At 57.7% G+C, this 15,819-nt stretch overlaps 1 protein-coding gene across 3 annotated transcripts in view; it reads left to right on the top strand.

Moving 5' to 3' along the window:
* The window catches only part of PPP1R12C (protein phosphatase 1 regulatory subunit 12C), a 20,325-nt gene extending 6,031 nt beyond the window's left edge, over window positions 1–14,294 (top strand). The window contains exons 4-22 of one of the 3 annotated variants that reach the window (XM_024755225.1): window positions 4,302–4,461; window positions 8,078–8,222; window positions 8,312–8,386; window positions 9,644–9,717; window positions 9,798–9,925; window positions 10,024–10,097; window positions 10,360–10,518; window positions 10,595–10,662; window positions 11,279–11,416; window positions 11,603–11,693; window positions 11,815–11,898; window positions 11,977–12,037; window positions 12,194–12,276; window positions 12,375–12,421; window positions 12,503–12,596; window positions 12,815–12,919; window positions 13,269–13,319; window positions 13,510–13,560; window positions 13,653–14,294. In XM_024755225.1, coding sequence (XP_024610993.1) covers window positions 4,302–4,461; window positions 8,078–8,222; window positions 8,312–8,386; window positions 9,644–9,717; window positions 9,798–9,925; window positions 10,024–10,097; window positions 10,360–10,518; window positions 10,595–10,662; window positions 11,279–11,416; window positions 11,603–11,693; window positions 11,815–11,898; window positions 11,977–12,037; window positions 12,194–12,276; window positions 12,375–12,421; window positions 12,503–12,596; window positions 12,815–12,919; window positions 13,269–13,319; window positions 13,510–13,560; window positions 13,653–13,739 — 1,775 coding nt within the window. In that variant the 3' untranslated portion in view covers window positions 13,740–14,294. Of the gene's footprint in view, window positions 1–4,301; window positions 4,462–8,077; window positions 8,223–8,311; window positions 8,387–9,643; window positions 9,718–9,797; window positions 9,926–10,023; window positions 10,098–10,359; window positions 10,519–10,594; window positions 10,663–11,278; window positions 11,417–11,602; window positions 11,694–11,814; window positions 11,899–11,976; window positions 12,038–12,190; window positions 12,277–12,374; window positions 12,422–12,502; window positions 12,597–12,814; window positions 12,920–13,268; window positions 13,320–13,509; window positions 13,561–13,652 lie in introns of all 3 variants that reach the window. The other 2 variants (XM_024755224.1, XM_024755223.1) reach the window with 2 other exon arrangements.
* Window positions 14,295–15,819: the final 1,525 nt, after the last annotated feature.

The following is a 15,819-nucleotide window of genomic DNA, read 5'->3' as shown; positions in this document are numbered from 1 at the left end:
ACACGGCTCCCTCAGCTTGGACCTGGCTGTTTCTTCAGTTCTGCAGTTTTGGAACTTCTCAGCGAGTCCCTCCGGGAGACAGGCTCTGTCTCTCTGCCCCGTTACTGGTGATGTTAACCTTGAACCTCGTTCGGGGGTTGCCCAGGTGACTCTACCGTGGAGGCATCTTCCTCCCTTTGTAGTTAAAAAGTAGTCTGAGATGGGGATGGACACATAATACACTAATGTGTATAAAATAGATAACTAATAAGAACCTGCTGTATAAAAAATAAATTAAATAAAATTTAAAAAAAAAAGTAGTCTGCAGGGCAATGCTTGGAGGCCACCAGGGGGTGGGTGATCTCTCGGACATCCTGTGTGTTTCTGCAGGAAGTGCCCAGAGCTCACATCACCTTCTCACAGCAGCCCATGTTCCCCTTTTGCAGGGCGAAGGTTGGGGGATGTTGGCTTGTAGGGCCGACCAGGCACAAAGGCCTGTGGTCCTACTGGGAGGCCCCTCTGCTGCACTGCTGGGGGTGGGAGGCACCTGCCAACAGCACTGCAGCCACCGCCTCCGGAGTCGGGTGGCTCCTGCCCCACGGCTCCGCGATGCTTGCCTTCACACGGAAGCCTCAGTGGAGCATGGTCGGCAGAGTCTCTGCATTTTACCACAGTTTAAAAAAGAAGGGCTTCCCTGGTGGCGCAGTGGTTGAGAGGCCGCCTGCCGATGCAGGGGACGCGGGGTCGTGCCCCGGTCCGGGAAGATCCCACATGCCGCGGAGCGGCTGGGCCCGTGAGCCATGGCTGCTGAGCCTGCGCGTCCGGAGCCTGTGCTCCGCAACGGGAGAGGCCACAACGGTGAGAGGCCCGCGTACCGCAAAAAAAAAAATAAATAAATAAATAAAATAAAATAAAAAAGAAGACAATTTATGGGCTTAGGTAACCGCGGTATAGGAGTTACATGGACTTGAGGCGTGGTTTGATCGAGGTGCACAGTCAAAAGAACGCCTCCATCACTGCTGAACTCTGTATCGACTTCATTCTTAGACAGCTTCTCTCCGTGAGGCACTGATTCTTAGCATGGCTGCTAGCAGTGCGGGCTGGTGCCCCAGCGGAGCTAGAGCTCGACTCCTCCGTAGCCCCATCCACAGTCCTCTGACTGGCGCTCTTAGGGCCGCCTTGGCCACAAGCTTGCCCCTGAGCCAGTCACGGTGGCAAGGAGGATGGCCAGGCCTGGCGAAGTGGCCACCCGTGGAGCCGGGCTGTGGGCTCAGCCACGTCGGCTGAAAGCAGGGGTCAGGAAAAGGCAGAAGTCTTCACGGAGGCGGGGGACTGGACGCCTGCAGGTCCAAGCAGCAGCTCCACGGCAGATGCTGTTCCCACAGCCCGGGCCGCGGGGACACAGTCCAAGCACAGGGCTCTCTCGTTGCTTGCTCAGAAGGGCCATGGTCGGACCCACAGGGACTTGGAACTGGGCAGGGAGGACACGTAAAGTGTTTCTGAAGCATTTGAAGCAATCACTTGGAATCCTAACGTCAGGACAGTGGCCGTGGGGCAGTTACTCTCAAAGACGGGCAGCTCTGACAGTCAGTTCCAGTGATGGCAAGGCAGAGCACTCTTACCTCTGGCTGGCAGGAGTGCGGGTGATTCCAGCCACCGTGGGAACCAGCTGGACAGCATGGATTACAGCTGGAGATCCACGTTCCCAGTGTTACAGCACTCCTAGGCCACCCGATGGAGGCTTCAGTGTTGAGAGGATGTGGCCAACACCCAAGGGCGAAGGGATCAGTCAGTAATCTATAAATGAGTGATCCAAGCAGTGGTCGGCAAACGTTTTAGGCAGTACAATTTTTTTTTTTTTTTTTAGCCACACTACATGGCATGTGGAACTTCCCCGACCAGGGATCGAACCCAGGCCCCCTGCCATGGAAGCTCAGAGTCTTAACCACTGGCCCACTGGGGAAGTCCGTAGGCAGTAAATATTTTAGGCTTTGCGGGACATGCTGTCAGGTCGCGACCACTCTACCCTGCTGCTGTGGTGGGGAAAACAGCCAGGGAGGATATGTAAATGAGTGGGTGTGGCTGTGTTCCAATAAAACTTTACTTACAAACGCAGGTGGCTGTCCAGAAGAGGTGAGTCCGCAGTGACAGGAAGTGGACTGGTGGTTGCCAGGGGCTGGGGAGGGACTGCTTAATGGGGTACGAGGTTTCCATTTGGGGTGATGAGAAAGTTGAGGTACAGGTAGGGTCAGTGGTTGCACGTTGTGAAAGTCCTAAAAGCCACTGACTGGTACGCTTTAAAATAGTGAAATTGCGCGTCCCTGGTGGTGCAGTGGTTGAGAATCTGCCTGCCGATGCAGGGGACACGGATTCGAGCCCTGGTCTGGGAGGATCCCACATGCCGCGGAGCAGCTAGGCCCGTGAGCCACAACTACTGAGCCTGCACGTCTGGAGCCTGTGCTCCGCAACAAGAGAGGCCGCGATAGTGAGAGGCCCGCATACCGCGATGAAGAGTGGCCCCCCCCCCAAAAAACAAAACAAAATAAAAAATTAAAAAAAGAGTGGCCCCCACTTGCCGCAGCTAGAGAAAGCCCTCGCACAGAAACGAAGACCCAACACAGCAAAATTAAATAAAATAAATAAATAAAATAGTGAAATTGGTAAATTTTATGTTAACCAAACTGGTGGCCCGCACGTGCAGGCTGTAGTTTGCCAACCCCCATGAAGAGCTCTGTTAATAAACATGGGCAAATCTCGGCAAAGAGCAAAGTTGCAGAAGGATGCGTTTGAACACGCAGGATACTAACTGTGGTTGCTGAATAAAAGATTGGCAAACTCTGCCCTTCCCTGCCCGCAGCAAGGCGCCTGCATCTATAATAGGACTGAATGTAGGTGATTCCCTTTAAGGAGGTCGGGGAGGAGAGAGGGAGGGGGGGTCCCTGAGTCCCTGGCACTCTCCTGGCCTCCACCCCAGCCTGGGCCTGCGGGATGGGCCCTAGCCAGCCAGACATTCCTGGAATAGCTGCCCCTGGGAGTCCCCGCCAGCCAGGGGACCCTAAGGTAATCCATTGGAGTTTAGTCCGAGTGCCCAGGTGCCACCGGGTGGCGCCAGTGCGCAGCTGGACCCGGACAGATTTGGTCCGGGCGGGGATTGCGTTTCTGGGATCCTCCGGGTAGCCCCGGGGCAGCATTTCCAACCTGCGGGGCCGCGGGGAGGGGCACCCTGTCATCGCCTCTGTCGCCTTGTACTGCTGTAAGCCAAGCGGCCGTACACCGCATCTTCGCCAGTGCTGTCCAGTGGAAAGCCAGAGTCAGCCACAAGCGTAACTGAGAATTTCCAAGTAGGTGCGTGGAAAAACAAAAACAGTTGAAGTTAATTATAGTAATATAGTTATTTAATCCAGCACGTCCGAGACATTATCATTTCAATACGTAATCCATATGGAAAACTACGCGTGAGCTGCCGTACACTCTTTTTCTCTGTGCTTCGAAATCCAGTGTATTTTACATTTACGAGGCGTCTCAGTGGGAAGTAGCCACAGTTCAGGGGCTCCGCAGCTACACGTTGCTGACGGCTGTTGAGCAGGGGGGCCCAACCCTGTGCAGCGCTTGGGCGAGTGAGAAATTTCACAATCGAAAAACTAACAGCCAGTAATACACTTCCCAGGAGAGAGAGTACACATTCCCTAGAAGGGACTGTTTTTGACTCCCGTCTCAATAGGTCATAACGTGCAAAGTACAGATTCTCAGTGACAGTCTAAAGGTAATATTCCAGCCTCACAAGGCTGCCCGTTTTGATCCACAGTCAACTTACGTTTAAAGTCATAACTTGCCTTTCGCATCCATAAATGCAGTACAGTTTTCCATGAGACCAGTTGACTGCAGTGAAATTGGCGAGTGAGGAAGCATGCTTGCCTCGCACAGATGGCGCAGGTGACAGCAGGGAACAGCAGCGGGTGGGAAGGTGCCGCTGCCCCAAGGTACGGGCACCGTTTAGTGGCTTTTTGCCTGGTTTATCCTACTCATGAGTGATAACGGTGACAGAACACACAAAGATGCTGGGCTAGGGACTGTATCTGTAGTGATAGGAAGTGTAAGATGTAAGGTTCCTGCGCCCTCCATCCTCCCAGCCCCCAGCAGTGACTCAGAGACCCTTAGTGGACCCCAGGGCTTCACGGAGCATGGTTGGGAAGTAACAGAGCTAGTTCAGAGCTAGTCCTCCCGGAGGAGGCTCAGAGCAGAGGGACCAGGCCGGGTGCCACTCTGTGCTTCCTGGGTCTCAGGATGGGAGTCCCACCTATCCCCCCTTCTTGTCCTCCCAGGTGTGGATGTGGAAGCAGCCAAACGGGCCGAGGAGGAGTTGCTGCTTCACGACACAAGGTGCTGGCTGAACGGGGGCGCCATGCCAGAGGCCCGGCACCCCCGCACGGGGGCCTCTGCCCTGCACGTGGCCGCCGCCAAGGGCTACATCGAAGTGATGAGGTGAGCTGGGCCGGTGTAGACCCTCCGTCTTCCCCTGCCCCTTGCGCCGGGCCAGCCTGTTGCTGCTTCTCACTGTCTTACACCTTCTTGTGGATTTTGTCCATTCCCTCCCTTTTCTAATTTCTGTACCTAAGGCCATGCATTTCCCTCTAAATACAGCCTTAGCTGCATCCATAAGTCTTGATGTGCAGGCTTCTCCCTGTCCTTCAGTTTAAAACGTTTTCCAACTTGTAGTCTTCCTTGACCCAGGGATCACTTAGAATTATGTCGTTAATTTCCAAATACACGGGACTTTCTAGTCGTAGTTGAATTACATGCATGCCTCATTTCATTGTGCTTCGTCAATAGTGTTTTTTTGAAGATTTGTGGCAACCCTACGTTGTCAGATGAAGGTGAATGTTTTTTAGCAATAAAGTGTTTTTTAATGTATGTACATTTTTTTAAAGACATAATGCTGTTGTACACATAACGGACTTAACTTTTATATGCACTGGCAAACCAAAAAATTAATGTGACTCGCTTTATTTCAATATTTGCTTTATTTCGGTGGTCTGGAACCAAATCCTCCATATCTCCGAGATCTGCCTCTACTCACTTCCTGGCTTACTTGCACTGTGGTCAGAGAACAGGTTCTCTTATGATTCCAGATTTCTGGAATTCATTGAGCTTTGCTTCATACCCCAGTCTCTGTAAGCTGGAATGCTTCATAACCCAGTCCGTAAGCTGGAAAAGAATTGTGTTGTTAAGTACAGCATCCTATATAGGTTATTAGGTCCACTTTGTACTCATGCTGTTTAAATCTTCTGTATCCGTAGTGATTTTTTCCCCCCATCTGCTTATTCTCTCAGTTGCTGTGAGAAGTGCAGTAAAATGTCTCACGATGATTGGATTTTTGCTGTTTCTCCTTGTAGTTGTGTCAGTTTTTGTGCTGCATATTTCGAGGCCAGGTTATTTGGTGCATCTATATTTTAAATTGTTGCCGCGTGTACTCTCTGCTCCTCATCCTCACCTTGGTCTTGTCCATTTCTGAGTGCCTCACCCCTTCCTGTCAGTAGTTGGTTCTACTTCTTATCATCAGACTCCCCTGTTCTCTCTTTATTTTTTCCCTCTCTCTCATGTGATGTTATACTTTATATTTAGTATATAAATGGAGTCCAGATGAATCTCTCCATCTCTGCTCACCTCTGTGTTAATGAACTTTTAGAAAGGTCTTCCAGGGGAATTCCCTGGTGGCCTGGGCTTTCATTGCCGTGGCCCAGGTTCAGTACCTGGTCGGGAAACTGAGATTCCGAAAGCTGCACGGTGCGGCTGGGGAAGAAAAAAAAAAAGGAAGCTTTTCAGTGAGGAACTTAAGATGATGCCTAACAGCTCCAGCCTCATGTCCTGGCTGCTTCCCCTAATTCAGAGGTAGCGTGCCTTGTCCTCCGTAGTTCCAGCGAAAGTCCTGGGTCTGATACTCACTGGGCTACCTTGCACACCTGCTCATCCCAGGGCTGATCCCTGTGGCAAGGAGGGTGGGACACTGTGAATGGTCAGGCCCGGTGATGTGCCCAGCCCTGGAAGCTGTGCCCTCTTCTACCTGTGGCTTCCACCCCTGAGTCTCTGGTGGCTGCTTCAGCTCCTGCCATTGAATCTGTGTCCCAGCCAGCAGGAAAAAGCAGGGGGAAAAAGGAGCAAATGTCCATTTCTTTTAAAAGAACAGTCCAGAAGCGGCGTACATACTGAATACTGACATCCCATTTCCCAGACCCTTCTCAGCTGGCCACTCCTAGCTGTGAAGGAGACTGGGAGATTCTACTTCAGCAGGCAACCCACTGAAAGCTGGGTGCCTTTTTTTTTTTTTTTCAGAAGGGTCTTCCCAGGGCAGGGGGCCTCATCTTCATTCAGGGCTCTGCAGTGGCTCCCCACCTATTTATCTATTTATTTATTTGGCTGCACCAGGTCTTAGATGCAGCACACAGGATCTAGTTCCCTGACCAAGGATTGAACCCAACCCGGGAGCACAGTGTCTTAACCACTGGACCACCGGGGAAGTCCCTGGGTGCCATTATTAAAGGTGGAAGGAGAGTGGATATTCATGGACAGCCTCATTCTCTGCCACAGAACTGAAACGCTTTGGCCTTAGAGATACTCACTGACTAATTTCATTTCCGCCCCTTAGTATGGGTTTATAACCAGATCTATGGACTGCATTTTTGGAAGAATGTAGCTGACATTCTCCTCGTTAAAGATGAGTGGCAGGGTATTTCTTTGATGGTATTCACTCAACACTTACTGAGCACCTGCTGTATGCCAGGCCATCTTTTAGGTACTGGGGATATAGCAGCAAACGAGACAGATCTGGGCCCGTGTGCAGTTCGCAGCCTTGTCGAGGAGACAGACAGACAAATGACTGAGGAAGCCGGTCACATCACGTGGCCCTGAGTGCTCAGAAAGGGGTCCTCAGCCTCTACCCTGGTGACGTGGGGCTGGATAACCCTGGGGGCCTGTCCTGTTCATGGGGGTGGGACACTGACCTCCACCCACTAGGTGCCAGGAGCCACGCCCCACCGCAGTCTCGACAACCAGGCACATCTCTGGGCGTTGCCCAACGTCCCTTGGGGGTCAGCGTCGTCCCCAGTTGAGAACCACTGGTCCAGAGGGATATAAACAGGGCAGTGGAGGAGAGCGAGTGTGGTGGGGAGGTCCCCTTAGAGATTCAGGGAGGAGGTTGTGACTACTGGGGAGGAGGTTGTGGCGCGTGCTTGGGGGAGGAGCGGACGCCCGCACGGCTGGAGCAGAGTGAGCTGGGGGGCCCCACAGAGGCGCTTTTGTTTAAAATGGCTCTTTACAAGGTACCTCGTCTCTCCGCCTTTCCCACCTTGCTTCAGCTCTTTCTCACTGACACGGAACCTAAATGCAGTTCTCTAAAAGCAGGCGTGTCTACCCTACGCTGAGTTTGCAGAATTGCCCTGGACCAGATCGTGTGGTCTAAGGTGGTGATTATCTCACGGGAAAGAACCGTCTAAGCCAGGGGTTCTGTCTCGGCACTGGTGGCATTTGGACCAGATCGTTCCTGGCTGTGGGCCCATCCTCTGTGCTGCGGGATGTTTAGCAGCATCCCTGGCGCCGACCCACTGATGCTCCTGGCTCCCACCCCTACGTTGTGACATCCAGAAACATCTCCAGACACGGCCAGACGTCCCCAGGCGGCTATGTGGTCCTGGTTGAGAACCGCTGCTCTGAGCCAGAGGGTTCCTGGAACAGTGCTGCCCCCAGGCCGCCCCTTCTGGGGTCTCATCCTTTCTCTAGGCTTGGGTGCTGGGGAACCCCTGCCCTCACCTCCCCTGGAGCTGTCTCACAACCAGGGGTGACGCTCAAAAGAGTTGAGCACTGCAGGTACAAGAAGCAGGGTTCCAGAGGCCACCTGCTAGGCCAGGGGAGGAGTCAAAGCGGTGGCAGAGAGGGTCACTTCCGGGAGAGGGGCGCCTTGGGGCCATGGCGCTTCACCCCCTGGCCCAGGACCGTTTTCAGTACTGTCACAGCTGGTACTGCCACCACAGCACAGCTGGCCGACCTTAGCTCTTGGCCCCGAGCCCCTGTCCTGGTCCTTGACCTGAGCCTCCCTGGCCCCCAGGCTGCTGCTTCAGGCCGGCTATGACCCGGAGCTGCGGGATGGGGACGGCTGGACGCCCCTGCACGCCGCAGCCCACTGGGGCGTGGAGGACGCCTGCCGCCTGCTGGCGGAGCACGGCGGGGGCATGGACTCGCTGACGCACGCGGTGAGGGCCGGTCCGGGGCCTGGGGACCGGTGGGGGGTGGGAGGGCCCCTCCACCAACTCCTCACCTGCCTTTCCCCCTCCCCACCCAGGGGCAGCGTCCCTGTGATCTAGCGGATGAGGAGGTGCTGAGCCTGCTGGAGGAGCTGGCCCGGAAGCAGGAGGACGTGAGTGTCTGTCTGCAGCCAGGAGGGAGGGCCTCCACGTCCCTGGGGACCTGCTCTTCCCTGGACGGTGACCTGGGCCCAGTGGGGATCCAGGAGGAGGGGCACAGCTGGGTACTAGGGGGAGGCGGGGCCTTGGGCCCCGGGGGACCTTGGGACGCAGATGGGAGTCATTCCCCCGCCAGCACTGGGCCAGGCCTTGTTGCTGGAAAAACGCAGAATGAAGGGGTGAACGGTGCGGACTCGGGGTCTGAATCCCAGCTCTGCCATGGATTTGCTGTGTGAGCTCAGGCCAGTCACTTAACCTCTTTGGGCCTCAGTTACCTCATCTGTAAAATGGGGATAGTACGGCGCACTTGATGAGTTACATGTTCTGTTACGTGGAGTACGTATTATGCTATGAGTGGTACGTATGTAACTAAACAAAAGCATTCAGAACCCTGCCTGGCACACAGTAAGCACTCTTAGGTAGCAGGAAACATCTCCTGAGGCCTTCTGGGGGCCAGGCCCTCTGCCTGGAGCTTCTGGTGAGTGGCAGGTAGACAGGACCAGACCCCCGTGTTTACAGCTTGGCTGTGGCAACATTGAGGGAGACGGTCCTGTTTCCGGCTTGGCGGACTTGGGCAGCTTCCTGGGGACCAGGGCTCGCACACTGTTGAGGGAGCAGTACGTGCAAAGGCTCAGGGGTGGGGAGTCGTATGGTACCCGGAATTTGGAGAGGGGCAGACCCTGAAGGGCCTTGAATGCCAGGGAGGAGCAGTGTGACGGTGAGGAGGCTGGGGGCTCAGGGAGGGCGTTTAGTGGGTGAAGCAGGGTCTCTGAGAGGTGGGGGCACAGACGAGGCCTGGGGGTGTCTGGGAAGGGGTTTGCTAGGAGGGGCGGGGGAACTGCGGTGCAGGCTCCGAGGTGTGAAGACACAGCAGTCAGGGAACTGTGCCCTGAGATGCCATTTGGGGGCTGGGCCTGACAGCGAGCCTTAAGGGAGGAGGCCGGGCCTGGCAGCCCGTGTCCGGTGTGCTGAGGGGTTGGGGAGAAGTTTGGGTAGCTCGCCCCTGGGAGGTAGAGGCCAGGAAGCCTGGGGGCCCCTGAGTACTGGACGACTCATTTGAGACCCAGGGCGCCATGTCTAGGAAAACTCAGCGAGTGCACAAATCATCTCATTCCCCCCTGTACCACCTCCACCCCGGCACAGTTGTATGTGGGACCCAGGAGGGTCTGCGTGTTCTGCCCCTCCCCAGTGGCCCCCTTCCCCCCTTTCAGCTTCGGAACCAAAAGGAAGCCTCCCAGAGCAGGGGCCAGGAGCCCCAGGGGCCCTCCAGCAGCAAACACCGAAGGTAGGGGAGAGGCGCCTGGAGGGAATGTGGGCTGGAGGTTCCCCAGGGCTTGGACCCCAACGCCCTCCCCTTCCCACCAGGAGCTCTGTATGTCGTCTGAGCAGCCGTGAGAAGATCTCCCTCCAGGACTTGTCCAAGGAGCGCCGGCCTGGTGGGGCAGGGGGGCCCCCAATCCGGGACGAGGATGAGGGAGAAGAAGGCCCCTCAGGTGAGGGGCTGGGGGTCTGGGGTCCTGAATCTGGAGAGGAGGGGGCTGCGGGAGGAAGGGCTGGTGCTCAGAGACCTCTCCTGCTTCCTACACTGTAGAGCCACCCCCTGCAGAATCCAGAACGCTCAACGGGGTCTCCTCCCCACCACCCTCTAGCCCTAGGAGCCCCATGGTGAGTCTGGGTTCCCGGAGGCCGTACTAGCCTGGGAGGTTGTGGGGGGCGTAGCCATAAAGCCTGTGAACCTCTTGTCAGGGCAGGTGGGGTGAAGACTACAGTTCCCAGAATCCTCTGGGACAACTGACTGCCTTTTCCTGGCTGTGCCTGTCCTCCCCACCCCCCAGTTGTAGTTTGTGGTGGTCCTTTTGGGGGTAACACTTGAAGTTCTTGAGAAGTAGGACCCGCTCCCTGTAACTGATACCCTTCCCTTCTCCAGACCCCCGACGAGGCCCCCTTCTCCACGCGCTTTGGCCTCCAGAAGACGGGGAGCTCTGGGGCCCTAGGTCCTGCGGAGAGGCGGGGCGCCGAGGGTGCCTCGGGGGCTGGGCTGCAGCGCTCCGCCTCCTCCTCGCGGCTGGAAGGGACCTCCACTCAGGTGAGCAGGGTGAGGGGCAGGGGACCAGACCCTGCCTAGTCAAGGAGAATAGCCCCCTCCTCTCCTCTCCCCGCAGGCCAGGGAGCCCCGTCTTGCCAGAATTACCCCCACCCCCTCCCGGAAGGTGCCGGAGTCCTCTGCCCCGTGAGTCTGATGGCCCGGGTCCCGCCGGGAGTGGGGCAGGTCTGGGCCCCTGTCTTGTCAGCCTTTGCTCTCTGGGGTCTGGTCCCTGCCTCCCACTCTTGGCCTCAGTTTCCCTTTTGGTGCATCAAGTAAAAGCTCACAGTAAAACTCCAAGGCCACCGTGATCCGGCCTCCGGCGGCCCCCACCCCCCTCTCCAGCCCTCCGCCCTCCTTTCTGACGCGGGCTCGCTCCTGCCCGGGCCCTTCACTGTGGCTCCCCACTCACCCCCACAGGGCTTCCTTCCTCCCTCTCTCAGGTTTGTTTGAGTGTCAGCTTCTCAGGGAGGCCCACCAGCCCCGCTGCACTCATGCCCCAGCCTCCGGACACGCACACCTCCGGTCTCCTGTCCTTGCTCTGTCTTTTCTTCTCCAGGGTGCTTCATCCTTCTGACGTATCATGTGGTGTCCTGATCTTTCTGTGGTTATCCTCTCTTTTGCGTGCATCTTTTCTGCTCAGATCTGACTCAACGGGGCAGAGATAAATTGTTTCTTTTTCTTGTGCTTCTTGCTGTATGTGTGGTGCCTGCCACGTAACGCAAGCTTGAGTAATATTTGCTGATTGAACGCATTCACACAGGTCTGAGATCTCCAGGCCTCCTCCTCCCTTGGATAACTCCACTCTTGCCTCCAGGATTCCGGAGCCTGAATCCCCAGTGAAGCCAAATGTCCCCGTAGCCTCTGCAGCGCCCCCAGCGGACTCCCGCGACCGCCGGAGGTGAGGTGAAGAGGCCTGGGGGCAGGAAGCAGCTGTCTCCCCAGCTGGGAGACAGCTGCCTTACCCAGGAGTCCCAAGGTTGGCGCTGAGGTCCTCTGGCCGAACTTGACTTCCCCTGAGAGTGTCAACCATGGGATGGGACAGGGTCCAAAGGAACCCTCTCTGAGGTCGGGGCCCTTCGCTCAGGTCCTACCAGATGCCTGTGCGGGATGAGGAGTCTGAATCTCAGCGGAAAGCTCGCTCTCGCCTCATGCGCCAGTCTCGGAGGTCCACACAGGTGTGGGATGGGGGCCTGGACCCCTGGGTCTGCGGGAGGAGGGCCTGGGGGCCTAGACTCTGTCCTGAAGGGGCTGGGCCCTGAGTCCTGGACCCCCTGACTGCCCCCTTCTCCGTGCCAGGGTGTGACTCTGACAGACCTTAAAGAAGCAGAGAAGACTGCAGGAAAGGCCCCAGAGCCAGAGAAGTCGTGCCTGCAAAGCCTGGTGAGAGGGTTCAGGTGCCCGGGCAGGGGATGGTACAAGATGCCCTCGTCCTCTGACCCCCGTGCCCCTCTCCCACAGGACCCTTCCCGGCGACCCCGAGTCCCCGGGGTCGAGAACTCTGATGGCCCTGCCCAGAGAGGTGAGGTCTGGTCTCTGGGAGGTGGTCAACCTGGGCCCACCGAGCCTCCTGCTACAGTCTTAACTGTTTTACTGGGGGTTGGGCCCAGAGACCCTGACCCTGCAGAGGGGACCCCTCCACAGATCACTGTGCTGACTCCTGCCCCTCCCCCAGCAGAGGCGCCCGAAGGCCAAGGGCAAGGACCACAGGCCGCCGAGGAGCACCGCAGAGTCAGCAAGGAGTGGCGGGGACCTGCCGAGGTGCGGGGCGGGGCCCAGGCGGGCCGAGCTGGGGCTGTGGGCCGGCCTTGGAGGTGGGCTGGGGGTGGAGCCAAGCTGAACCCCACCTCCGCCCACAGGGGGAGGAGGCGGAGCCGGCGCCTGCAGACCGCAGCCCAGGATCCAGGTACAGGGTGGGCAGGAAGGGTTTGGGCTGTCTGTGGGGTCGTGGGCGCGCCCCATGACGCCCTCCTTGCCCTCACCCCAGCACTCCCGAGGGCGGCCCCTCTTCTCGCAGGCAGCGGGACCTCAACCCAGAACCAGAGCCAGAATCAGAAGAGCCTGATGGAGGCTTCAGGAAGGTTCGCGATCCCACCCCACGATTATGCCATTAACCCCCACTTGCTGGTTTTTATATACCTGCCCTCCTGCCCCCTACTTAGTGGCTCTGCCTGACCGATCCGGGCATCCTGCTCTTTTCCGGCCCCACCTGAGCCACAGTCACCCCCCTTCCCCGCAAACATGCGGCATCTCAGCCGGCAAGCCCTGACCCCCGTGTCCCTCCTCCCGGGGCCCCCAGCTGTATGCAGAGCTGCGCAGTGAGAACGAACGACTTCGCGAGGCCCTGACCGAGACCACACTGCAGCTGGCGCAGCTCAAGGTGGAGCTGGAGCGTGCCACGCAGGTGAGGACGCCGCGGCCCTGGAGGTGGTGGGAATTGGCCGGCGTGCCAGTGCTGGCTCCGGATTCCTGGGAGGTAGGGCCAGAGCGTCGAGGGGAGGGGCCTGAGTGGTGGGGGTACTAGGACCCTTGGGAGGAGGAGCGTGGCAATGAGGGGCGAATGAGGGGCAGAGCTAAGATCTCGGAGGCGGAGCCTGGCCCAGGAGGGGCTGGGCTTGTGGTCCTGAGCCGTGGGCGGGGAGGTCTGGGCCAGCCGGGAGTCTGCCTTTCCCCCTCTCACTGCTGGTTTCCCCCTTCTGGCCATTGCGGTTTGGACGCTTCTCTGAGCCCTGACCTTTTTGTGTCCTCACCAGAGGCAGGAGCGATTTGCAGAGAGGCCCGCCCTTCTGGAGCTGGAGAGATTCGTGAGTAAGGGTGGCTGGAGCGGGGCCAGCTGTGTCCCCAGCCTTACAAGCTCAGGCGGGTCTGGATGAAGAGGGCCACACTGACCTTCTAACGTGCCCCTCTGCCCGTTCCCCGCCTCTCTCAGCCATACTTGACCTCTGGCCCTCCCCGACCCCCGGTCCCTCGTCCTCACCTTCCCGTTTATTCCAGGAGCGCAGGGCCCTGGAGCGGAAGGCAGCGGAGCTGGAGGAGGAGCTGAAGGTGATTGCTAATGGGAAGCTGAGGGCAGAGCGAGGGTGGGCAGTGGGTGCAGCCTGCCCAGGGCCACCTGGCTGACCCGTCCCACCTCGCAGGCCCTGTCCGACCTCCGGGCTGACAACCAGCGACTCAAGGATGAGAACGCAGCCCTGATTCGCGTCATCAGCAAACTCTCCAAGTGACTCTGGAGGAGGCCCTTCCCCCGCACCCATATTTATACAGCTGCTTCTGCCACACGCACCCCTTCCTTTGCGTGAACACGAGTGACAGGGCTCCTGGGGAGTCTCTGAGAAGCCATAACCTCCCCTCGGGACCTCCAGACTGGGAGGGGAGTACAGAGTCCCCAGGAGCCAAGGGGGGCCATCCGAGGCCAGGATGGAGGCGGAGGCCGAGCCAGGTAGGGGGACGTCGCTGAGGGGGGACTGGGGCTGGAGGCGGGACCAGGAAGGAACCAAGGACCAAGAAGCGCCAGGACCAGAGTGGCCGCCCAGAGGTCCCCCCTCACGTGTGATGCCACCCTCATCAGCCCTCCCACCCGTGAACAGGGATCCGAGAATGTACCAATAGTCCCTCCGGCCTCGGCCAGGTGGGCCTGTATATAGGGGCCGTGTGCAATAGGGAGGGATGTCTTCTATTTTTTGCTGCCCCCTCGCGGCCCACTGTCTGGGGCAGGGGGAGAAGGTATTTTCGAGATAAAGCACAGGCACCACAAATAAAAGTCGTGAAGTTGCCACTCAGTGGCTGCGTCCTTGGCTGGAGGTGGGGCGCTGCTTCCCATTTGCTGGGGCTGTGCCTGCCCGTCACGGGGTGGGACAGGGCTTCAGGAAGAGCGGCCAGTTGGAACAGAGGTCCCAATCCAGGGCCCACGTGGTCACAAGTCGGCTTGGTACAGAGCAGGAAGGGTCAGCCGGGCGAGGGGTAGGGGCTGTGAATATTGGGGTTGGGGAGCTTGGGTCTTGGCCATCACTGCTTTTGAAACAAATTTGAGTCGGTTGCCAACATTTAAAACTTGGGGTCGTTCACATGTAAAAGTCCGGGGTTTTGACTTTCCTGAATAAACAGGACTCCGACAGTGCGAGCTGTTCGGTCCTGCACGGCCGCAGTTGGCTGGAGCCAAGCAGGAGCTATCCTCCAAGCTGGGGCATTCATTCATTCTCTCGCCCACTCATGGTCCCGTTCTCCTTGCCTGGCCCTGTCCTGCGTGTTGGTGGCACAGTACTGCATGAGACAGGGAAAGATCCCAGACACTTCAGGAGGAGAGGCGTGAGGCACCCAGTGACAAAATAAAGGCGTCGCCAGTGGTAGTGCCGCGGAGAGAAAGCAGAGGGGGCGGCAGCGGTTAGGGAGGCTGGTGTGCGCGTGTGCAGGAGTGCGTGCCTGGCGGAACACCGATTGGCCCAGAGGGGGCGTGGCAGACCACGGGGGTCCGGGATTGGTCCAAAACTGGGGCCCGTCTGATGGCAACCCCGAATGTCAGGCTGTGACATTTTGTACAGGGGGGTCAGAATAGAGCTTACTGGAAAGCTGGCACTGGCAGGTACTTGAAGGCGTCTGGGAACGAGCCATGTGGGTATTTGAGGAGTCTTCCGGATGAGAACAGCGTGGGCAAAGGGATAAAAATGTGCTGAAATGTAGGAAAGTAGCAGGGGATGAGGTTGGAGAAGGAAGGGCTGGCCTCGTACGAGTGTGGCCCTGGTAAGGACTTTTTTTTTTTTTGGCTGTGCTGCGTGGCTTGCGGGATCCAAGCTCCCCGACCAGGGATTGAATCTGTGTCCCCTGCAGTGGAAGCGCAGAGTCCTGACCACTGGACCTCCAGGGAAGTCCCAGGGGAAAACTTTTGTTTTGGGGAACTGCTTGCTTCTGTGGTTCTTTGGCTAGAAACAGGGGCTGGGGCACCAGGCAAGAGGCTGAAAGACGATTAGACACCTGCTAGGGCTGAGAGTATTCCGGGTGAAACGAACAGCATGAACTGAGGCGTGGAGACAGGAAGAGGGAAGCAGAGCACTGTGCTCGAGAAGCCTGTACGCTTGGCAGGCTACAGGCCCTCAGCTGCCCAGCCGCATCTTGGATTTAATCTGGTGGGACATGGGGAGCCTGGGGAGATGTGTGAGCAGGGGAGAGGGTGGGGTTGAGAAGGGAAGGGATCTTGGAGAGATGATGTGTCTGGTTCCCGAAGGAAGCAGAGGCGTGAGGGCGGCAAATAGGGGCTGAGGATCAGCTCCTGCCTGCCTGGGGCTGTGCCTCTGGTTCCTTCCGATCTGG

Source organism: Neophocaena asiaeorientalis, unplaced genomic scaffold, assembly GCF_003031525.2.
Source record: "Neophocaena asiaeorientalis asiaeorientalis breed wild unplaced genomic scaffold, Neophocaena_asiaeorientalis_V1.1 scaffold694, whole genome shotgun sequence".
Taxonomy (NCBI): domain Eukaryota; kingdom Metazoa; phylum Chordata; class Mammalia; order Artiodactyla; family Phocoenidae; genus Neophocaena; species Neophocaena asiaeorientalis.
This window is presented reverse-complemented; position numbering and strand designations above follow the sequence as displayed.